At 39.2% G+C, this 18,847-nt stretch overlaps 2 protein-coding genes across 2 annotated transcripts; one reads left to right on the top strand and one right to left on the bottom strand.

The window, feature by feature from the left end:
• The first annotated feature begins 2,596 nt into the window (after positions 1 to 2,596).
• LOC131795774 (protein SLC31A2-like) lies at positions 2,597 to 4,779 on the top strand. The gene is made up of 3 exons (XM_059113394.2): positions 2,597 to 2,805; positions 3,289 to 3,445; positions 3,806 to 4,779. The coding sequence occupies exons 1-3, from the start codon at positions 2,739 to 2,741 to the stop codon at positions 4,074 to 4,076; spliced, it is 495 nt and encodes a 164-aa protein (XP_058969377.2). The 5' UTR covers positions 2,597 to 2,738; the 3' UTR covers positions 4,077 to 4,779.
• A 337-nt stretch (positions 4,780 to 5,116) lies between these two features.
• LOC131795772 (dimethylglycine dehydrogenase, mitochondrial) lies at positions 5,117 to 16,979 on the bottom strand. Its single transcript, XM_059113393.2, has 16 exons — positions 16,847 to 16,979; positions 16,422 to 16,560; positions 13,865 to 14,027; positions 13,433 to 13,531; positions 12,030 to 12,219; positions 11,312 to 11,491; positions 10,762 to 10,987; positions 9,822 to 10,060; positions 9,188 to 9,399; positions 8,066 to 8,323; positions 7,440 to 7,570; positions 6,586 to 6,803; positions 6,030 to 6,187; positions 5,671 to 5,730; positions 5,455 to 5,589; positions 5,117 to 5,353 (listed from the first exon to the last, which is right to left on the bottom strand). The coding sequence occupies exons 2-16, from the start codon at positions 16,556 to 16,558 to the stop codon at positions 5,174 to 5,176; spliced, it is 2,586 nt and encodes an 861-aa protein (XP_058969376.2). The 5' UTR covers positions 16,559 to 16,560; positions 16,847 to 16,979; the 3' UTR covers positions 5,117 to 5,173.
• Between the last annotated feature and the right edge of the window lie 1,868 nt (positions 16,980 to 18,847).

Below are 18,847 nucleotides of genomic sequence, written 5' to 3'. Positions count from 1 at the left end.
TTTTTTTGACGGGATGATAAGGGCTTTACTATACACATCATCTAGCTGCATTTCTTTTTTTTTGCCGTAGATGACAATTATGATAATGCAAAAAAAAAAAAAGAAAAAAGAAAAAAACCAGTTTATTCATTTTCATAGATAGAGGCAAAGCTCTTTTTGGATTGTGAGAGAAAAATAACGTTTTTCAAAGCACCTGCGAAAGTGTGGTCGGGGCTTTGATCTTGGAAGTATTTAACGCACAACAATCACAGTGTTCAAAAATAAAACTTGATTGAAAAGTTCAAAATATTGGTGATTCAGTCGTAATCCTTTCTTAGGGAGAAAAATAGTAACATTTTAAAACTAGAGTGCGATACGAATGTTGTTGTGTTGATAGATGACGCTGTTATTAGTCAGAAAAAAGGTGCGACGATATTCAGTTTTTTTTTACCGCTTCATATGCGTGTCTTTTCCTTTCTTTAATTACCCTCTAAAAATTTACAGTAAAAGTTCAAAGTAATATCTAAATGCAAGTTGTCGTAGAGAAAGCCGGAACGCACACGAGCGAAAAAAAGGGTGTCCTGATCTTAGGGAAGAGAATCGCTTAAACAAAAACGGCAGCGTGGGAAAATTTATTTTCAATATTCTCCCCACTTACTTCATATCCTCTCTATGAATCCTGTCTCTGAATCTCCTAAATTCTAACTTTCTTAGCAAACTAGAAAGGTTGTTAAGGGATCTGATATAAATGTCGTGGCTTAACTATGCAAATCAAATATTTTACAATGTTACAAAATATGCATATTATTCAATTTCCGAGAAGTTGTGATAGTCCCTACCAACTGGTGAAATAATTATGGCCCCTAAAGCAGCCAGAAAATTATTTCAAATCAAACCAAATCTAACTTAGTTCTTTCCTAAGTATAGTCTTTCTGTTGACAGAGTTTAAGGTGAAATTGGCAGGGTGGAAATAAGAGAGATGGCCTCTTAAGCCGTAAAGATCTAATTCTGGATGCCTCAGAATTCCTTGTTAGTTGTCAGTGTAGATGGGCTAGATGTCACCAAGGCTACATTTTAATAGTGAGACAACTCAACATTTTGCAACTCGCTAAGGCCAAAGGAACATCCAGTGACAGACAAAAATCCTCATGTTTACAAGCAATTAAGTACTTTTCCCAAGCTGCAAGCCTAAATATTCAGCTGAGTGTTTTGTCATTAGGAATGAGAGTTTGAAAAACACAGTTTAGTACCCATATTACTTTGCTAAGAAGTATTACCTCCAGCTCGAGGTTTTCGAGATACAAGTTTGCTTTAAAAGGTTGCTACTTTTGGTTAGTTCGGTAAGAAGGAAAGGAATTGCGTTGCACAGTGGTTGAATGGTTTATAAAATCTTGCTCTAAACCAGAAGTTGTTTTATTTGTTTTTAAAAAAGTATACATATATCACTGAACGTTCATCTAAAAGTGACACAAGTTTATCTAAAAGTGACACAAGTATTCCCCTGCGTAGTTAACCATAAAAATTTTACAAGAGAATCGCTTAAACAAAAACGGCAGCGTGGGAAAATTTATTTTCAATATTCTCCCCACTTACTTCATATCCTCTCTATGAATCCTGTCTCTGAATCTCCTAAAAAACTTATGAAGCATTTCGCCGTCGGTATCGAGGTTTTTTTGCACACTCCATCGCACTCCATAAGGTTGGACTCTCCACCAGTCTTTCTCGTCAGTACTGTAACCGAGCTCGATAAACGAATTTTGTCGAGCTCGATAACTAATCGAGCTCGATTAGTAATCGAGCTCGATTAGTAATCGTACTCGATTAGCGATCGAGCTCGACTTGTAGTTATCGAGCTCGATTATCAAACGTCGTTTGCTTATCGAGCAGGAATGGTAATCGAGTACGACAAATCGATATCGAGCTCGGTTGCCCAGAAACAAATATTGATCCGAAAATTGAGTGCCAGTTAACTACCAATGAGGGGGAATCATTAGCATATTACAGAGCCGTAAGGTTTATCACATAAATTTGAAATTTAATTCAGATCCATACAAGGTAGAAGAAATTTCTTGCCCTTCCACGTTCTTAATTTTTTTTCTGCGAGGCATAACTGCAGCCCGGCCTTTAAACTGAGCTTAGTCTTATCTACTGTGCACGAGCACTCCTAAGCGAGACAAAACAAACTATGTCGCCCCTCTCAATATTTTGATTTAAAGAAGGTACTGTCTCAAAATCTCAAAAGCATCTTGCGCAACCTCTAAATATGCCCAGCGGGGTAGAACTAATACCAAGCATACGCAGAGTGAAGGTCATCTAACAAAGTCTTTAGGTAAACGAAAAACAACGATGAAAGTAAAAAAATTGCAATGTTGAATTGATCGTTACATTGAAAATAACAAGAATTTCACAACACAACGCTAGTAGTGAAGTGATATGGAATTTATTGCAAGAGTTTCTGGAAAACGTTACGTAAAATAACGTTTCACGATGTGTTGACAATCGTGAGGAATTTCCATGAAGTGATTGGAAAGCGCATCTGTCATTAAACTGGCAGAACATTTTTGAATGAAGCAGGCGGTATAAAAGGTCAGTTACACATTTTTCATGTGACCATGGACTGATTTTGACTGCATTCAAAAATTGGGTCGAAGGAGTACAATCGTAAAGCGAGGGGTGCACGAACTCTCAACCGATAGATGTTTTTCTAATCTTGCAGGCCAAAATTTCCCGGCTCCATTTCCTAATTCAATAAGATACAGATGTATTTCTCCGTAGCCTCTCAGACGTTCGTGATATTTCGAGGATGGAAAGTGACCTCTGCGAGTGGTAAGTCTCAAATAATCAGATCATTACTGAACGGCTTCTACCTTTGTGCTTTTGTTCCGTTTACTTTGGTCTTGCCTACTTTCTTTCTCGTTATTTGTACGTTCACCTCGCTAATATTTGCAAGAATTAGAAGATACTATAAAATTCACGATCTCCAGATGCACCGCAAGACGCTGAAAAAACCACAGGTCGCTATCAAACAGCTTTTATTGTCATGTATTTGTTGTCACTCGTCTTAAAAATTTCTTCTCTCTGAATATCACATGTGCCAAATTCCTAGGAAGAAAGACCCTGAGCCTGTGTTAATCGATATTAAGAAATTAGGAAAAGCAATTTGTTGCTGGCAAGGGGAACTCTCTCCATAGTCACATCGATGTGAAACTTGCTTATTTCTCTAGACCAGCGCGACTGTGGAGCAGGAAGAGTAGAACAATTTGTGAGCAATGAATACCGTCTTGATTTTAATGAATTTATCTATTCCAGACGTTGGGGGATCTTTCCTGGCGGTGTTTGCACTAGCAGTCCTGTACGAGTGCTACAAGGGACTTCACGTGACGTTAAAACAACGTTTAAAGACGAGGAGTTACCGCGGGTCAACAACCAGTGTGCTAGCGTCCAGAATACATACCGCTATCAAATGGTAAGTTTCATAATCGAAACTGAGGAGCGGGAATAGAAGCAGTAGGGTAAAAGTTTTGGTACTCTGAACAACTAAGTACTATTTTTCGCAATTGAATTCTAGACGACATGTTCCGTTCAGAAGTCATCTCGTCCCTTTTTCGCCACTTGCAGAAGAACGTTTTTCTGAAGAATTTGTTTATAATAAAACAAACCTCAAAAGGCCACAGTCTGCGTTAGAAACCAATAAAAATAACAATATCGTTCGTGAGACTATATTTACCTAACAGTAAGGAGGACTGGCAAAGTTTCAAGTTATCAATCGTCAACTTATCATAACAGAGGACAACTTTTTTTTTTTATCTTTTGTTTTACCAAACAGTCGTGACCTCGTGATGCAGTTTTCCGAGACGTGTCTCTTCGTAACCGAACTGGCTTTCGCTTATTCCTTGATGTTGATCAGCATGACATACAACGCGTCTTTATTTGCGGCTGTTGTTACCGGTCGAGGAATGGGTTATTACTTAGCGACGCCACTTGTTGATACCTACATTACCAAAAGCGAAAAGGCTGGTGATTACAGTGACTTTCGACGGAATTCAAAGTCAACACTAAGAAAGCGGGAGCCACTGATCAAAGGAACAGACATATAAACTTATCGGACAGAAGGATCACTAAATAAAAATAGTTTTTAAACTATAAATGTAAATAATTGGATAAGATAAAGCACTTAAAAGTGTTTTATCTTATCCATTTATTTAATTTTTTTGAGGGTTGAAATGCTAGAGCGGATTAGAAAACACACTAAAACTTCTCTTGTTACCACATACCGGTGCTTTATGCGACCCAGGTCTCTCAGTTTTCAGGCTCTCTGTCACTGCAAGCGCCTCGACGGCTTACCTGCCATTTTCCGCGTTTTTCGCATTTTTCACCTTTTCGTTCGTCTTCACTAACTTAGAGCCTGCACATGCCGACGAACTCTAAACTAGGGGAATCAGGGAAACTTTTTAATGTAATCTCTACAACGAATAACAGATTAAAACCAAACATTATGGTCCGCACCGCAACTCTTTTTGTTGTAACACACAAATAACGTGAATCACACGTTGTATTTTCCTGAAGTTGAACAAGATGTTCATCGGGATGTTACCTACTGATCTAAACGGAGCTATGCAGGTTATGTCCTATAGAATAGAATAATAAAAAAAGTACGTAATTATTAAAAATACCTCTTTTGCGTCGGTTGAAAATGTAATGTCGACGTAACAGTTTAGAACGTTTTTACCTTGAACGACTTAAGGTTATTGTGATACTGTATTACGACTGATTTTTCTCTTAAAGCAATCATTTATTTTACTTCATTTGCAATTTTTTCATTAATTTTTAACATCCTGAGTTGGTCAGTTGTAGGCAAGGACATTGTCAAGCGCATGGTAAGTCAGATTGGAAAAGAAATACTCCGGGGGAAAATACAGCACATGCAACATCTGAAGGGGTTCGAATAAAAGGCGTCAGCTTTTGCGGTTGAATGCGTCGGTATTCATCAATTCTTGAATTCATTCTTTAATTAATCTTCATTTTCCACAGACCTAAGCAGCCAATTACTAGTTTCGTCGAGTAGCAATGCCTCATCGTCACTTTCGAGAGAAGGCAGAACCTATTACGTGCTGTAATGAGATCCAACTCGACTGCCTTTGTTTCCTAGAATGTAAGGGACCGGATGTCTTTTTTTTTTCTCCGTACGTCTCTTTCACGCGAACGGTTCTGCATCAAACAATGGGTATTTCACAACAACTCCAGGATATCTGCTTCCCAACATTTCCACTTCTACTCGAGAGCCCAGATCAGTTAAAGGAGGAGGTAGATAGGCGAAACATATACTCTTGTTAAGCTGATAGCTGTAGGAACCACTTGAGGTAAATCCTACAACCTGTTGGAATTCATAGCAGAAAAAAATAAGTTATCATCAAGTCCACCTTAACCAATGACAGAAGCAAACGTAAACGACGATTCTTCCGTCGTCATACTCACTTTTTTGCCATTCCAAACAGTTTCGTTTCCCTCGGGGTCCACATCTGTTGTATCCACCGTCATGAAACATAAGACACGCTCACAGTCATCTCTTTTCAATTTAAGGAGAGCTTCTCGTCCAATGAATTCAACACCCTATGCAAATGCATGAATAAGTCAGGAGTTCGGTAGAATGCCTCTGAATGTGATCAGCCTTTCTAATGATAAATACCTTACCTTGTCTAACTTTACAAACGACATTAAATCTGCTTCAACGGCGGTAGTTGAAGTATTCATCTGCGAAGAAAATTGCAATAGCTGTTGAAAAAAATGCCTTATAAAAGCGTGCAAGGATTACTGGAACGTTCTTCGGTAAAAGTAATAATGAAGGCAGAGAATGTGTCTTAAACCTTTAGCGTGACGAAACAGGGCTTGCCGGAGGAAACTGAAGAAAACTTATGCTGCCAACTTTTATTCTCTGCTTCTCCTACGCGAAGCTTAATTGTGGAAAATTTGGCGCATAAAGAGGGAAAGAATAAATGGTGTAAGAGTATAGTTGCATTTACATCGTAAGGTTAAGCTACGTTTTACAATACCTCAAAGCCCCACAGGCGGAATCCTTTCTCCAGTCTGAGGGAATTTAAGGCGTAGGTGCCAAAGTCTCCAATGCCGTGATCCTCACCAGCTGCTAACAGAGCCTCATACAAATCTGCTGTGTGTTCCTTCATATGAAATAACTCCCATCCCAACTCACCTTGGATAAAACGTAAAAGTAAATTTTGAAGCAGCCCTAAGACGACTTACTGATGGAATATTTATTAATCGTGGTAGGTTAACTCATCTTAACAGCTTTCAAAAATGTAAATCCATTGCCCTCAAAACTTTAAAGCGCTGTATACCACAAGTTTCAAATGTGGTCAGGTGAATAAATAGCTCAATTGGCATAAACAGTTAAGGCAGTCGTAGAGGCATCGACCTAGACATAAGTAAACTCATGAATGAATAATTTAAAGACAAAATCATAGGCCGAGCCCGGCTATACAAAACTAGCATTTTCCCCTCAAACTTAAGTACATCATACCTTTCAACTTGTGCTCACACCTTTCCTAAGGAAAGTTGTAAGAGAACGAGAAAAATTTTAAAATAATGTACCTGTTAAAGAAAATCGACTAGCCTGCACGGGGATTCCTTCAAGCTCTAAGTTGTGATATGCCAAGTATGGAAATCTTTCATCGCTTAGGTTTGATGATGTCATCTTTGATAGAACGTCGCGTGAACGAGGCCCTGCGATGCCCAGGCAGGCCACGTCATCAGTGATATTCGTGATGACGATATCATAATTATTTTTGCGTTGATTTGCCAACAACCATCTGTGCAAAAACAGCTTAGTGTTAGCACAGCTACCAAGTTATTTTCATTGTGTGAATGATAATCAAAGGGAACATAGCAATAAATATAATACAAAAGATGGTAAATGGTTGTATTCAGGCCAACGGCACTGAAGGTAACTCCAAGTTATCTGCACTTCCTCCTGCTTCCTTTGTGCACATCTTAACTCATTTCTAAATGAGCACAAAGAGGGGTAAAGTCAGCCTCACGACTCTTCCTTCCCTCTCTGCCACACCCACAGAAATCAACGCATCCTCCTCTGGGTGTTTTTGGGGGTGAATGAAAATTTTGACTTAAAAAAAATTATAACACTGGGAAAGCAGAGATGGCGGAGATGCAGAGATGACGCGAAGGTTCAAGGTCGGTTCCCAAGCCTGGCGTCACATTTGAGTTTTTCTTTTGGTTCTTCTTTCTCTGCAATATTCAACCCTCAGAAATATTCATCCACCTTGGAAACACGGGACCAAGAACCAAACCTCGCGGATGTCACTGCTAAAATCCAACTTTTGTTTAACTTATCTATTTCTCAGACTCTTCCCTGAGATATACAAAAATGAAATCCATTTTCGCCAATCAAATTCTCTAAGTGAAGGATAATAATGTGGTTTCAAAAGTACCTGAGATCATGAAACTCTGTATTGCTTCTCGTGACCAAAAGATAACGATCCGACGCCAAGCAGGTGACGGTCATTTCCGCGTAAACTTTACCTTTTGGTGTCAGCATGTGGTTTATGTTTGAGCACCCCACCTTCAAGCAAAGAGCGCATTATAACAAGCGCAGATAGGACATAACTCAACTTAACTTACCTTCGTTTAGAAGGAAAACTATGGTTTGAGACTATTAAATTGCCATCGATATATTTCCACAACGGAACACACATCGTCAGTTAAGAAAATTAAGAAACTTATACATGATGAAAGCTGAACAGAAAGAAATTGATGGATCGAATGATTTGATCTTCTAGGAAAGGTTAGTTCTGAAAGTAATGCATTCAGTAACAGTGACTGACATTCCGACAATATGGGTGAGAATCATTAACTGGTCAGTTCTATCAGGACGGAATGGTCTGTAAGGCTCAAGAAGCATTCGTCACTAGTGATTGGTCAGTCTTAATGTTTGGAGGATACGTTTGATTCGTTGATTCTTGGTTAAGTAAACGTTCATTTTGACTAAAAAAAAAGGTGACCCCTTGTCAAAAAATAATTCTAGTGCCCTAACATTTTATAATATTACGATACTCACTTTAGGCAATTCATTAGCAAAAACCCTATTCAAGAAGTCAGCTGCATCTCTTCCTTTGACCTCAAATTTCCCATAAGGAGTTAGGTCTATGATACCGACTTTACTCCGCACCAAGTCACATTCCCGTCCAACCGGCTCAAACCAGTTTGTTCTTCGAAAACTGGGCTTGAACCCAGGCTCATCCCCCGAGTGCGCAAACCAGTTTGGTTGCTCCCAGCCAGCACGTTGTCCCATCTGCGCTCCTCGCTCGCAAAGTCTCTGAGGAGATAAATAAGGAATCAATGCAAAGAACACACTGTACAAGACGTATATGCTTTGACATTGCTCTTACAAATAATATCACGTTACCGTATATTTATAATCTCAGTTTTGTCAGTATACACTTTGTGACATGATTGCAAAGGCGAAAATACTCCAATATTGCTATCAGAGAGGGCGTCATTTGTATACCAAAGTTAATCATAACCATTACAAATTCCTCAAATATGATTGGTGCATTCGCAGCTTCATTTACACTTATCATTCAGTACAGTTGAAATCGGGCAGTTGGCTGTAATCGGACACCTGTAATCGGACAGTTGAAACAGCCAATCATGCTAAGTCCACTCAGCTAATCCACCAATCAAAGAAATAATCAAATAACCATAGCAACAACCACTTATCCAAAGAAAAACTGAGGAATTTTCAAAATGGAGGAACATCTGTTCTAGGTGTATTTGTTTTTTCGGAAATTGAAATGGCTATGGTTAATAGGTAACAAGACTTATTGTCGTCCAATTCTGTCTGTAATCATACTCGTAATTAACAAATCGGACTCCCATTTCGCGGTCGTCCGATTTTGTCAATCTCTGTATGATTAAAGATCGAATTGGACTCCACTTGGTTCCTACCATCATCAATCACCTTCGTAAAACAACAAGTACTCTTTTTTACATTTTTGGGAAATTCATAATTTCTTAAAATGTCTCTAAAATGTTTTTCAAAAAGATCCTCGACAATTTCAGTTTCGAGTCTTCTCATATTTCCATCCTCTAGTTTCCTGTAAACAGTCTATCTCTCTCTCGCAAGGCCTAACACCGCTATCCACAAAGACTAGGTAATTTATGGTCAAATTTCAGTTACCTTATATATCCCACTAGTCCTCACAGGGCGCCCAGCCCACCTCTCTAACTTAGGGTGCATTATCTGATTATTCAAACCGTACGTCTCTCGACACTTTGCCAATACGTATTCCCTGGAGGCCCAGTTTCCATAGCGACCAGGCTCACATTCAATAAGATCGAACGGCGGTTCTCCATCAATCATCCAATCAGAGAGATATTTACCGATCCCACCTGAGGAAAGAAGAATGCAGCGAAGAAATGGGAAGTGAAAATAAAATCAAAACACGAGGTTTAAGGGATTGGCTCACGCATGCGCAGGCTGCACAATTTAAGTTGATAAACAACAGATTAGACTATCATAGTTACACAATAATAAGCCTCAATAATGACTATAGACAACTGTAGGTTTCAATGAAAATGCACTTTACGCTGCCGCTAAACAAGTCATTTCACTGAGTTTTAGCTTCATGATTTCAATCCATATGGTTTGTTTCTGCTTTCAGTTCTGATTGTAATTAAAATAAAGGCAACATATAACAAAATCGAGGTTTTTCTCTGAAGCAAAAGCTCTGATTATTTTGAACGGCGTAATAATGTTTTATATAGAGTTGTTACTTTATTTTGTTTCATCTCGTTTGCCGATCGTCATTTACCTGCGAGACCGATCCCGTAACCTGTCCCGAGAGCTAGCCACATGTTAGGTACCTTTGCATCGGGACCAAGTAAGGGAATAGCGTCTGGCGCGTAAGTTATAGGTCCTGAAACAGTACTTGTTATTTCAGCATTGGCAAGCACTGGTGTTCTCTTCATTGAGTTGGTTATGTAATCACTGATGTTGTCTACATCACTTTCAAATAACTCCTTTCCAAATCCCTCAGGGACACAGTCCCACCTTAAAGAAAAACAACAACAAAATAAAAAACAGCATGCCATTTTCTCGTAACCCTGCAGAAGAAGCGTCATTATATGTTATGCATTTTCAGGCAGGCGGAGGGAACACGAGGCGAGCGCGCAGAGCGAGGCATTCGCAGGAGATGCAGCGCAAAAGAAACACCATTCGGCGCTTTCACAGTGTAATTCAACTTTCATGCTCTTCTTCCCCTATTTTCGTGTTCGACTCGCGCGCACCTCGTAATTTCCATCGCTTGCCTGAAAACACAAACAAATGATGCCTGTTCTGCTGCAGGCTATTTAAGGAGAGCACAAGTAACACAGGTGCGTAGTAACATACGATTTCACTCGCCCATGTTGATATTTCGAAATTGAATTCAGTTAACGCAAGTTTTATAGATAATTCAGACAAACAATTACACTTCTCGAAGCCAAATGACATTTACTCTGAGTTACACTTGAGCTGTTCAGTATTTATCCCTGATTAGAAGGAAATATGACAACACTGATTCCAGTTGGTTTTAATCTTACACTAACAAATATGTCGTCACCTCACAAAAGGTAAACACGATTCGTGGTGGCTAAGGTCCCAATTGAGCACTTTTAAAAGTTGCTAAATAGCTTGAATTGCGATAGTTTTTCTCAGGATCGAATTTTAGATGATTATCAGAATAAAAATGAGCTGACGTGTTTGATTCTCACCATCCTTCTTCCATTTTCATTTTGTCTGCGCTTTCATAAGGACCAAACAAAATGCCTTGCTTTTCCTGACGAGTGTAGGTTGAACCCTCCAGGTCCCTCATAAAAGGAAGCTCCTTCTTTAAACTTGCCACTTCAGGGATAGGCCCCGTCACAAGAAACTGGTGATGAACCACACCCAAAGAAAGTTCAGTTCCTACCATGCGACCAATCTCTCTGCCCCAAAAACCTCGAAACAAAAAATACGATGTCGCTTAACCCTTCAAATCCCAAGATTTCATCGGTAATTCTCTTTACTGTCTGTCATACAATTCATACGATGCTAGTTTGGAGGATCTGGAATTGAATCAACTAATAATCCCTTAATTTATATTTTTCTTTTTCTCATTACCTGTCTACTTGATATCGTACTGATAGTGTAAGGAGAAATTCTGTCTAGATCACTAGTGGGACTTAGAGGTTAAGAGCGCAACATCTCAGGCGACTATTGACGTCAAAGAAAACAGATTACCCCAAAAATGTTCGTGTAATACACGCATCAACATATAATTACCAGCTGCATTAACAACATGTTTAGCTCTAATTGTGCCGTGTGGTGTTTTCACATCCCATCGTCCATCAGATCTGAAGTTTAGCCCAGTAACTGGAGCTGGCATGTATATCTCGGCCCCGTACATCCGCGCCCCTTTCGCGAGGGCTTGTGTCAAGGAATATGGATCAATGTAGCCATCCTCTGAAAGGTAAATTTGCGATCTTTTTGTCATTTATTAAATTCAACGCAAGATGTATCTTTGCAAACACAGCTAATTATTATCGGACAGTCAGTGTATGTGACAGAAAAATGTATGAAAGGAGACTAGGAAGGGGAAGGGGAAGGGGAAGAGGGGGGCGGAAGACGGTGTGATCACATAGTTTCAGAGGGTACGGAGTGGGAATCAGTGGTTGCCAAAATAAGTAGTCAGGATGACTATAGAGATTTGAACGTCAACTAACCGCTAATGGGGGGAAGGGGGGGGGGAGGCGAAGTCATAAGAATTTTACAGAGCCTCACGGGGGGGATCGGGTAAACTTTATCATGACTCAATCAAAATCCTCCTACCTCCAGGGGAGAAAAAGATGACTGCTCCCTGAATAGCCTTGCTGGAAATTTTTTGTTTCCGATTGTATTTTTCTTAATTTCCATTCTCTAGCGTGTTTTTAATTATCAGAGGCAAGAAACGGTGTTCAACCTCTCCTAGCCATTGTTACATTTTCGCGACTTTAATACACACCAGGGAAGTACAAAGCTCCCAGGACGTCATCTACATACAGAAGAGGATGCAATCGGGCTACTTCCTCTGTCGTAATTAATCTTTGTGGTGCCTTCATCCAACCGTGCCTTTGCATCTGATACTTTGCCTCTTCTAGTCTCTCGGGCGTTGTACAAATCCTAATGCTGCCGCACATGTGAAACCCGACGTCCTGTATATGAATGCATTTAAGATTATAATGCGGCCTAAGAATTTAACTTTAGTAGCGAGAGAAGTAGTGTCTGCATGGTCGGCCCAGTCATTTGCGTTTGTCTAAGCTAAGACAGTTTTATCTCATTGTGTCTTTAACCACTGAAATTAATAAAAGTGAAAATTAGGTAGGCCCTATAAAATACTGGGAATTGCAGATCTGTGAAACACTAATATCCCGGCGTCCAGAAGAAAAAGCAGTGCTCATAACTGCTTCCCGTGAAGACAGCCGGAAGGAGCGCCGGAATCGATGACGTTAACAACTAGGTCTCTTTTAGCCCTTTAACTCCCATGAGAGACCAAGAAAAAATTTCTCCTTACAATATCAACACAATATCAAGCAGATAAGTGATGAGAATAAAAAAAAATATAAAATAGGGGACTATAAGTTGATCCAATACCAAATTCTCCAAACTAACATCACAAGAACTATAGGTAGAAAGTAGGAAGAATTTCTAATGAGATCTTGGGAGTTAGAGGGTTTAAAAGACTTATTCCAAAAGGCTAACTTAGTCTTAAACTAGCAGTAAGTTACGATGATGTAGCTGTTAATTCATCTTTCCATATCATGGCAGATCTTTGCAAAATTTACTCTATAAAAATTCATTTCGGGTGGGAAGGGATATATAATAAATATACTTTTGATTATATTTTGTGCAACCTATACCTCTTTTTCAATTTCACTGAGCATTGCTTAAATGGATAAGTGTTGCTTTGCTTTTCAGCCGTGACATATGCTATGGGAATGAAAGGGGAATTACGAACGGGACAACACAATCATCTGCTGCACTGAGGAAAGAGAAGATCGTGCGTAAGAACCTGTGTTCCCCGTTAGACCTTCTTCCTAGGTTAATTTCCCTTAGGATTTATTCAAATCTTCTCGACCTTCTCGGTTCCCGCAGATCCCAGAGGAATCTAGAAATGACTACCTGCAGGTCGCTAATTTTTCCCAGGTTCTCATGCGACGTTCGTTAACAAAACCTTAAAGTAACACACTGGATACTCATAATACTATTCTTGCGAGACTATAGTGATAAGTCATAAGCTAAGCCAAGACAGATTATCTTCGGGATATGGGCTCTGTGGAGAATTCCGTCTCTCTGCTATATCTTCTTTCTATGTCAGCTTTAACTCTAAAGTAACATTATTTAAATTGTCCTTATGATCAGTCTGACCTGTCCAGTTTCCTGTCCAAGCTGTTTGTACAAGGACATGCTGTAATGAGTTAGAGGCTTCATGTTCACCACTGGATTATAGTGAGACGTAACACCGACCTGGAAAAAAGGATAAAGGGTGTTTGAGAGAAACGTCTCGCTATGTTGCTTTTCTAGACAGCGTAGTACATAAACTCCTTTACAATAGCTTGAAATATCGCCTCTAGCTGAAGACGACAAAGCCTCTCGTATTGGCAACCGAATTCTTAATTCAATAACGATAAATCAGTCGTGTCAACATCTCTCTTTTTAGCAATCCAGTTCTTTAAGATTATCCTCATCCATACATCTTTTTTTGTGAATTTCCTTTTTTACATCAATAAATTGTCCTTACCATCCATCTTGAGAACTTAATGCTTACAAATGGCATTTTCGTTTACTGTAAAGCATTACCGAGTGCCAAGTTGAGCCAGCTGTGAGTTCTGACTTTTCTAATAAGATCACATCTTTCATTCCAGCTTTGGCCAAGTGATAAGCAATACTCGTGCCCAGGACTCCCCCGCCGATAATAACAGCCTCAGCATCGTCTTTCAGTTGTTTACTTAGCTTTTTTTTACTACAATGCAAGAATACGATAAAGACGGATACATAAGCAACAGACCTGATAATTCAGGCCTATTCCAAATTTTTACCTTTCCTAGAGACTTCCGTTCTTAAAGGGAAAAGCACTGAGGGCGAAATCATGTAGCGCATTGGAAGAAACCGGAAAGCGCACTCCGACATCCGTCAGAAGGAGGTCATCTCGGGTAGATTTCCGATTACGAAATCCGAGCTCGCCCGATGTTGTCTTCGTGATGAAGACCCTATTTAGCATATTAGACCCGCAAAACAGAGTAGAAACGAACACGTGCTTCGTTTTCGCTCATGACTTCGTATTAGGCGTAAGATATTGCTTTTTTTTTTCGTTGCTTACCTTTATTACAGACTCCACAAAATTTTTGCGATGCCTCCTTTTCACGGATGGCCGATTACAACTACAACATAGTAACACCTCCACGAAATCTGTCAAAAGGAGGATTTTAAAACACCGGAAATGGAGAGGGAAGATAAATGATACGGTCGATTAACTCCCAGACAATTGAATGGTCCAAACTAGCAAAGGCGGGAAATTTGTTATCGTGCGAGAGATCAAAGTATCTGTTTGCTCACTCAATTCGTATTCAGCGTTCGGCCGTATTCCAATCGATAATAAAGTCTCCTTCTCGTTGTGTGAAATGTTGTAGCTGCAAGGAGTTTTTTCACAGGAAATGCATTTCAACAATTATTTTGGAAGATTCAAGTGCAAACTGGCGTTGTCCAAACTGCGAAAGAGCCCTTAAGCAGGAAGAGAAAAATAACCATTAATTTAACATGTAGTATTAAAAACTGATTCTCAGAACTTCCCATTAGTTGTTTATTAAGATAATCGTCGAAGTGAAATATATATGTGTAGTAATTTTTTATCTATTTAGAAGTCGGCTAAAAGAATTTTTAAAATGTATTCACGAGAAACTGTTTCTTATAGATCTTTCCCTAAGTACGCTCTTGCGTTTAGAATTGAAAATCCTCATCTAAATATTGTAAAAAATATTATCGTAGAATATTTTCAATGATGATCATGGCACAACGCAGATAGAGAAAATATAATAGGTGAGACAAGTCACGGATTATCCTTGTCGACAAAAGTAATATCGCCTGCTACATTATATTCAAACTTGATCTCCGTCCAATCGAGGTAATGTACAATTTTTTTATCAATTACCATATTAGAAATAACAATATATCGCTTAAACTCTGAACGTAACTGCGTTAAATTTATTTCATCAGAAATCCAGAAGACTTCCGGTGTTTTAAAATCCTCCTTTTGACAGATTTCGTGAAGATGTCATTACGTTGTAGTTGTGATCGGCCATCCGTGAAAAGAAGGCGTCAAATGTATTTTGTGGAATCTGACATATAGGTTAGCAACGGAAAAAAATGCAAATATCTTAACGCTAATACAAAGTCATGAGCGAAAACGAAGTAAGTGCTCCTTTCTACTCTATTTTGCGACTCTAAAATGTGAAATAGGGCCTTCATGAAAACATCGGGCGAGCTCGGATTTTGTTATCAGAAATCTATCCGAGATGACCTCTGGTGATGTAACATCCTCCTTTTGACAGATTTCGTGGAGGTGTCACTATATTGTAGTTGTAATCGGCCATCCGTGAAAAGGAGGCATCGCAAAAATTTATTGGAGTCTGTAATATAGGTAAGCAACTTTCTGACGGATGTCGGAGTGCGCTTCCCGAAGAAACCAGGCAGGACTAAACAGTGGTTTCTTTTACATATAGTCTCCGCTGACCTAAAACACACGGGCTCTGGTCATAGAAATGTGAGCTGATGTCAAGCCACCTCGCAGCTTTTAATTTCTCTGCGGGTGATCTTTTTTTCTATTTTCAATCTCCTGGATATTTAATCGCTCAAATTATTTTTTTGTGAACTATTCAGCTGGATAGGTCAGTTAGTCTTGCTGAACCATAAACGAAATGCACTCACTTAGCGCCGCTAAGTGACCGGGTCTGTAACCATATTTATACATAACCATTTGCAACTCTTTAGCAGTTCGACCTTACATACAGCAAAATTGTTCGAATGCAGTAAATGTAGCCAATAGTGTACTCAATATTCAATTTAATAAGGCCAGTAAACATTTGCTGATCCCACCAAGGTCACTTGAATATGGCACTAATTCCCTATTGTTATCCGAGCTTATATACGATAAAAGAGGCTCACGATATTTTATTTAACGATGTAAAAAAAATTACACACGATTTACGCTGCAACTAATCGAAGAGTTGAAAATTGTAGTCAGTGCTCAAATCACTAAGGCCTGTAAACAACCTCCCCTTATGTTTTGCTGCCCCAATCGTTGAAAGCATGGCTGGTATCTAGTTATTTTCTAGTCTCCTAAAGGATTAGACTGTTTTACCTCGAGTCTTGAGAAGAAGATATCCAGCCGATGCGACCAGTCGACACAACTCTTGAGTCAGCCTTCCTATATTTTGCTGCCAACACAGCACGACATATCGGGGTCCAAGACGTACGAGAATGTAACAAGCTTGACATGACTAACAACATAGCAAAGACAGTGCCATGCACTTCAGTATATAAATGTCAACAGCCACAAGAATTAGAAGGTTGCTCATCTTAGTCGATCTTTGCATTCAACTGAACAAAGTTATACATGAAAGTCAGACATATAAATGAGACAATCCCAGTTGTGGCGGTCATGGCATAAGTTACACAGTATATACCGGTCATGGCATAAGTTACACAGTATATACCGGTCATGGCATAAGTTACACATTAGAGCAAACTGGGGCATATCAAAAATATATAATTTTCAGTACGTACGTTTCTGCAGAATTACACTTTCAAAAAATGACTGGCGATAGCGGTACCAAGGCAATGTCTTAAAAGCTTTTTCCGAACCGACTACGACAGTAGAGTAATCAAACTCTTTAAACCAAGTTACATGCCGAGCTTTGCGACGGGAAAAAATGCAAATTAGCTAGTGCAGCCAGCTAATTTGCATAAGTAATTCAAGCCAAAGTTTGACCTCTCCGGCATGAGGTCGCTGCCCACGGTGTACACACTCTGATTGCGATGCATCATCCTGTCGCGGTCGAGTGAACATGTTTGGTGGCAGCAAGGTAGCATGGACAAAGTTAAAGAGTGTTGTTGGGCCTGTGGGACTCCTGTCATCTTCCGTGACTGTAATGACTGAGACATTTCAGTGAGTCATTTATGACGTGTACCGCTGGTAACATGTTTTGCAGTCACAATAAGAGAGCACATGGTCTGCTTTGAAGTTTTAGCTTTCGCTATGATTGTTGTACAAGATTTCTTTTTGTATTAGCGGAACAAGGCACGAAAAAAATTGTAAGTATCGATCGGTTTATATTTAGCTTTCCTTTCGTTTGTCATTCGGTTGTTATTTTGCTTTATTCAGCGGATTTATACATTTAATTTCAGTGAATCGTTGTTCATGTAATAAAAGACGTTTGCAGTTCAGCGCATCTCAAGTTTACCTTGTTGCCGCCTTCCAGTAGCGAACATTGGGTTCCTAGACTGACGAGATTCAGAAAGAATCGAAACTGCAGTCTTGCCTAAGGATCTACACAAATGGCAGCAGTTACATGCTCAGCCGATGGCTTTGTGAATAATAACAAATTCAGAAAATACATTCCTAGACGCGAGTTATAAATTAAACGCATTACAAAGAGACAGAGACCTTCTAATACACGAACTTTTTTTCATGTCATCCACTTGGCGTAAATACGGGATTTGTAAAAGAGGAAGCCATTTGCCTGCTAAGAACGAATTCATCACGAATTGTGTGTCACGCTGCAATTCTCGTTCGAAGAAACCGGAGTAGATCATTGAAGGCAGGCTTCAGCCAAGACTACTGAAATAGTGTCTTCTCAGTTTTCTGAAATTTCATCACCCTCATAGTAAGCTAAATGACATTTTACAGAATCCAACGGAAATATAAATGAGACTAAAGGTAGTTGGTAGAAATTTCACCCTTGGAGCTTTAAACCATCCCGAAAAACAAACGAATGAACAAACAGACCGTGTAAAAAACAAAACAAAACAAAATAAAGGAACAACAACAACAACGAAAACAGATTTAATCAGATTTAATCTGATTTAATCCACGTCGCATTCAGGCGTCACAGCCTTATACGCAAGACTGATCTTTGATGAGTAAATAAAAAATCAGCCAAAATTTTTTAACAAACTAAGCAGGGTATACATCAAAAAGGGCGAGAACCTCACATGTTTCTTACATTGTTCCGATTTATTACTTTAGACTGTTAAAAACTTTAGTAGCAATCTGCTATTTCATTATTTATCTCTCTTTTTGGGGCGCCTACGTTTTTTCTCCCAAGGTGTACGCTTTCTTTTGAAGTTTGCTTGGGACCTTGTATGGTTTCAAAGTTTCGTCATTTCGGAAAAGACAAAAACCCACCAGTTTATGCAAATTGCGCCTCGGTTTCAACCGACTCAATAAAAAAGGTTATGAAAGATAATGAAAAAAAAAATTTAGAATTCTTTTCGAGCACAACCGGTCAAGCATAATGTTACCCGCTGTACGTCGACGAATAACATCAAGAGTTAGCCTATATAATGTGATACCACCCATCGGGGCACCTATCTATAATTTTGAAAACTATCACGAAAATGTTTGGCTCATTTTACAACAAATCAAGGAAATGGAAAAGGCAATCTCACAGCAGAGTGTGCGAAAATTAACTCCTAACCAAGAATTAGATTTTCTTGCACTGATTTTGGAGAAAAGGGAAGAAGACGACGTTGTGATCTCTATTAACGACAGTGTGGAAAACGAGA

Source organism: Pocillopora verrucosa, chromosome 4 (assembly GCF_036669915.1).
Source record: "Pocillopora verrucosa isolate sample1 chromosome 4, ASM3666991v2, whole genome shotgun sequence".
NCBI classification, from domain to species: Eukaryota; Metazoa; Cnidaria; class Anthozoa; order Scleractinia; family Pocilloporidae; genus Pocillopora; species Pocillopora verrucosa.
Note: the sequence above shows the minus strand (reverse complement) of the source record. Positions and strands in the feature narration are given on the sequence as shown.